This window comes from Trifolium pratense, linkage group LG5, assembly GCF_020283565.1.
Source record: "Trifolium pratense cultivar HEN17-A07 linkage group LG5, ARS_RC_1.1, whole genome shotgun sequence".
Classification (NCBI taxonomy): domain Eukaryota; kingdom Viridiplantae; phylum Streptophyta; class Magnoliopsida; order Fabales; family Fabaceae; genus Trifolium; species Trifolium pratense.
Window position 1 is genome coordinate 48,532,481 of NC_060063.1, and position 4,142 is coordinate 48,536,622.

At 31.6% G+C, this 4,142-nt stretch overlaps 1 protein-coding gene across 1 annotated transcript; it reads left to right on the forward strand.

Annotated features, from left to right (window-relative positions):
* Positions 1–2,590: 2,590 nt before the first annotated feature.
* Positions 2,591–3,776, forward strand: LOC123884584 (zinc finger protein ZAT9-like). Its single transcript, XM_045933709.1, has one exon. It carries the CDS (start codon positions 2,674–2,676, stop codon positions 3,712–3,714), a length of 1,041 nt encoding a protein of 346 aa, XP_045789665.1. The 5' UTR covers positions 2,591–2,673; the 3' UTR covers positions 3,715–3,776.
* The last annotated feature ends 366 nt before the right edge of the window (positions 3,777–4,142 follow it).

The following is a 4,142-nucleotide window of genomic DNA, read 5'->3' on the forward strand; positions in this document are numbered from 1 at the left end:
ACTTTCATGATGTGGATGTTTTTAATTTATTACTAATTAATCTACTCTAGTTTTATAGGATTCTCTACAAAATGATTTTACAGAAATATTATATTATTGAATATCCATTTTGGACAATAAAATCTTTAATGTAGTTGAGAATGAGTGATCAATTAGTATTGCAATCCAATTAACTCATTGACAACAAATTTGAATATTATATTAACCACAACTTACTTGTTTTATAATATTATTAAATACAATACTAATGAATTTTTTTAAAACTAAATATATCCTCCGCACGAACCATAACATGCATGAAAAACTCAGGACCGAACTCAGGACCAAATGGTTAAGGGGCCCAATTATATCACTTATGCCATACTACTACTATATGAACCAATTGATTATGTAAAAGTCCATTCGTTTTTTTTTTTTTTTTACAATGAACTGGGAATCGAACTCAGAATTTATATCGTACTATCCAAAACTCACCACTAGACTAAACCTAGTGCTTAAGTTGATTCTCTTAAAAATTGGAGAGTAACATAAAAATGTGCAAGAGTTACTTCATAAGAAAAGTCTTGTAATTATCACCAAATTTGTATCCAATCCACTAATATAATTCTTTCAACTTTTTAAGAAATAATTCTCTCCATTTACATTACATTTTGAAATCAGAATGTTGTAATAATAAAACCGACAATCATTCACGATTAGTGAGTTGCACATCACAACAAAATAATTATATATCTATTATCATCACTACTTCTATTCCAATTTCAATGAATATATATTTTCATGGTCCCATATTCACTTCTTTAAGTAATTATTATATCTGTCAAGCAATGCGTATATACAAACTTTGCCCAATTGGATTAGTTACACGAATCCATCCACAAAATACAAAAGGAAAAAAAATAAAAAAAATCATTTATACCAAATTGAATAAAATGAAAATTTATTTGTTCAAAATTATAATTTTAGTAATGCCAGTTAGGACTTTAGGTGAGTCCAGAAAGCAATAAATAGAAAAAGGTTATTCCATTTGAGCAGCAAGGTTTGCATGTTACTTATAGCTCTTTTTCTGTTCAAGATCACACTTTCTAAATTTTTGCCGCGGTATAATTAAATGTCACTCTTGTTGTAATGTGTTTACACTTTACTTTACACCACTCATATATTAGTGTTTGATTGATATCTTACTGTCTAAATTTTAGTATAAATTTTAATTTTTTTGAAAATAAAAAATATTGAACTTGAGATATGTACTGTATGAACTTCAAAAGTTCGATCTAGTGGTAAAAAGACAGGTCTAAGATTTGGAAGGTTCTGAGTTTGAACTCTGCTAGTGCATTTGGAGGAAGACAAATGTAATTAACTTTGTAAGTGCTCTAAGAGCCTTAAGGTTTTCTATGTCTTGGACCGATGCACCATTTCCTCACCCTAAATTTTCTTTGGTCAAAAGACAAATATATGTATTGTCTGATCTTAATCTAAAAATCGCAAATCTACCGACAGTGTAAATGCATCAATTTTTATTTTTTTAAAACAGTCAAAGTTAGTAATTAGTTGTTAATTTTAGTATTTGTTTTCCTTCATCTGGAATGAGCACGAGTCCTTGTACATCTTAACACTTTTAACATTTAACTTAAATCAGTTTAACTACTCACCGCACCCTAGATGCATTAAACTTTTAACGGCAAAAATCTAAGTCGTAATAGTAGGGATCCTGATTCCTTATGTTTAAGAAATTCTATAGCGGCACAAATAGTACATTGAAAATCGTTTGATCTAAATTCAACGGTCTCAAATCAAAATTTGGTACATAAATCTAAACATTAAAATTAGATGGCCGAGATTTTTCTGCAACTACAATTTTACCATACGGAATCCATTTGCACCCAAGTATACTACTAGGGTAGTGTTGGGTCATCACGAGGGGACAACCATGGGGATCATCCACATTGGGCTCAAGAACAACTCCACAAGTGAGTTGGACACCACACTCTTACCCAAAACCTTAAGGTGTTAGATTTATGGGTCTTCTCACTTTATAAAGTGTTCAACCTCCACTTTTCTAAGCAATGTGGGACTTAACCACTCACACTTGCCACAACAGGTAGTACTCCCTCCAGTGACACTATATAAGCAAAAAAATACATTTTTAGGTTCATTGCTTTATTAATGTAGGCTTAATTAGTAAAATGGTCCCTTAAAGATATTTTTGGTTTCAGATTGGTCCCTTAAAGAAAAAAAGGTCCAAATAGGTCCTTAAAGAAAAAAAAGTCCGAATAGGCCCCTTAAAGACATCTCCGTTAATCAGTTTGGTCCTATTTAGACCTCTTTTTAGGGACCAAACTGATTAACAGAGATGTCTTTAAGGGACCTATTCATACTTTTTTTTCTTTAAGGAACCTATTTTGACCTTTTTTTCTTTAAGGGACCAATTTGAAACCAAAAATATCTTTAAGGGACCATTTTACTAATTAAGCCATTAATGTATTTGGTCTAAAATGTGTTTTTTTTGCTTATATAGTGTCACCGATGAGTACTATTTTAATATTTAATTCATTTTATAAATAATATAATGAAACAGAAAAATCATAATTTTAGGATGGTGTGTGTCTTTTGGTGGAGGAATGCTTGTCACCTACTCCTTTTAAGTTCCCATTTTTTCCCTTAAAACTTAGTATGCTTGTTAAGAGAGAAAATAAGAAACAAAGAGTAAAGAGAAACAAAACAAAAAGTGTTCAAGTTGGTGTTGCTGCTATGGAAAGACACAAATGCAAGCTATGTTCAAGAACATTTGGTAATGGAAGAGCACTTGGTGGTCACATGAAAGCTCATCTTGCAACAATTAAGTCTCAAAAACAACAATTCACTCAATTTGCTTCTTTTTCATCTTCATCAGAATCAGAACATGAAGAAGAAAAAACTTTGATTAATTATGTTTTGAGAGAGAATCCAAAGAAAAGTCTGAAAATTGTAGATCCTGAATTTTCTTTCTTACCTGATCAGACTGAGTCTGTTATTGTTCAAGATAGAGAAAGTGAGACTGAGTCAAAAAACAACCCGACTCGTCAACAACGTTCCAAACGGAACAGAAAACATAACAACAACAACAACAACAAGAATTTTCCAGAAGGGAAAAAATCGAAGCCGAGTTTTATGATGTTAACAGCACCACCACCATTCAATGATCAAGAACCTGTTAGTTCAGTTTCTGATACTTCTCCTGAAGAAGATGTTGCTATGTGTCTGATGATGCTTTCTAGAGACAAATGGAGTAGGGAGATGAACATTAACAATGTGGTTGAAGAAGAGGGATCGGTGGAAAAAACATCGAAGTTGTTGAAACGTGTTCGCGGGAAGCATTTATGTGAAAATTGTCGAAAATCTTTTCGATCTTCAAGAGCATTAGGAAGTCATAGAAGTGTTTGTTGTCGCGATGAAGCGAAAAATGGTAATGGTAAAAATGATGATAAGATTTTTGAATGTCCATTTTGTTTTAAGGTTTTTGGTTCTGGTCAAGCACTTGGTGGTCACAAGAGATCTCATCTCATGATCCCTTCTTCATCAAATTCGACTCCTAATGTTAATGCTAACGCTAATGTTGAAGCTAATGTTGATGTTTCTGTTAGATTCAAAGAAAGTTTCATAGATCTCAATTTGCCAGCACCACTTGAAGAAGAAGAAGATGATGATGATCTTAGTGTTGTTTCTGAAGCCTAATTGTGTGGCTATTTAATATTGATTAATTATTATTATTAGTAGTAGTTGTTAATTTGTTGGAATTGGTAATTGGTTTTTTTTTTTTTTTTTTTTAAGTATGAAGAATATTTGATTATGTTTAATTGAATTAATAGATCAAATGCTTTTTGATTGATTCTATAATGGTAGATGAATATTAGTTATGATTTTCACCAACTGTCTGCTATTGAGTTGTTACATTACAGTTACATTTTCATGAATTGGTAGTAAAACAGTTGAAGTTTCTTCATTGTGTAATACTAACCCAACTTTGGTTCATCCATAGTACTAAAATTCTTCATACTTTTGCAATGGGAATTTGAGATTTGGTTTTCTGTGTGGACCTACAACTTTGCCTTTATAAGTACTAAAGTTCTGCAATTCTGTTTTAACTATTTGGTTCTGTTCCA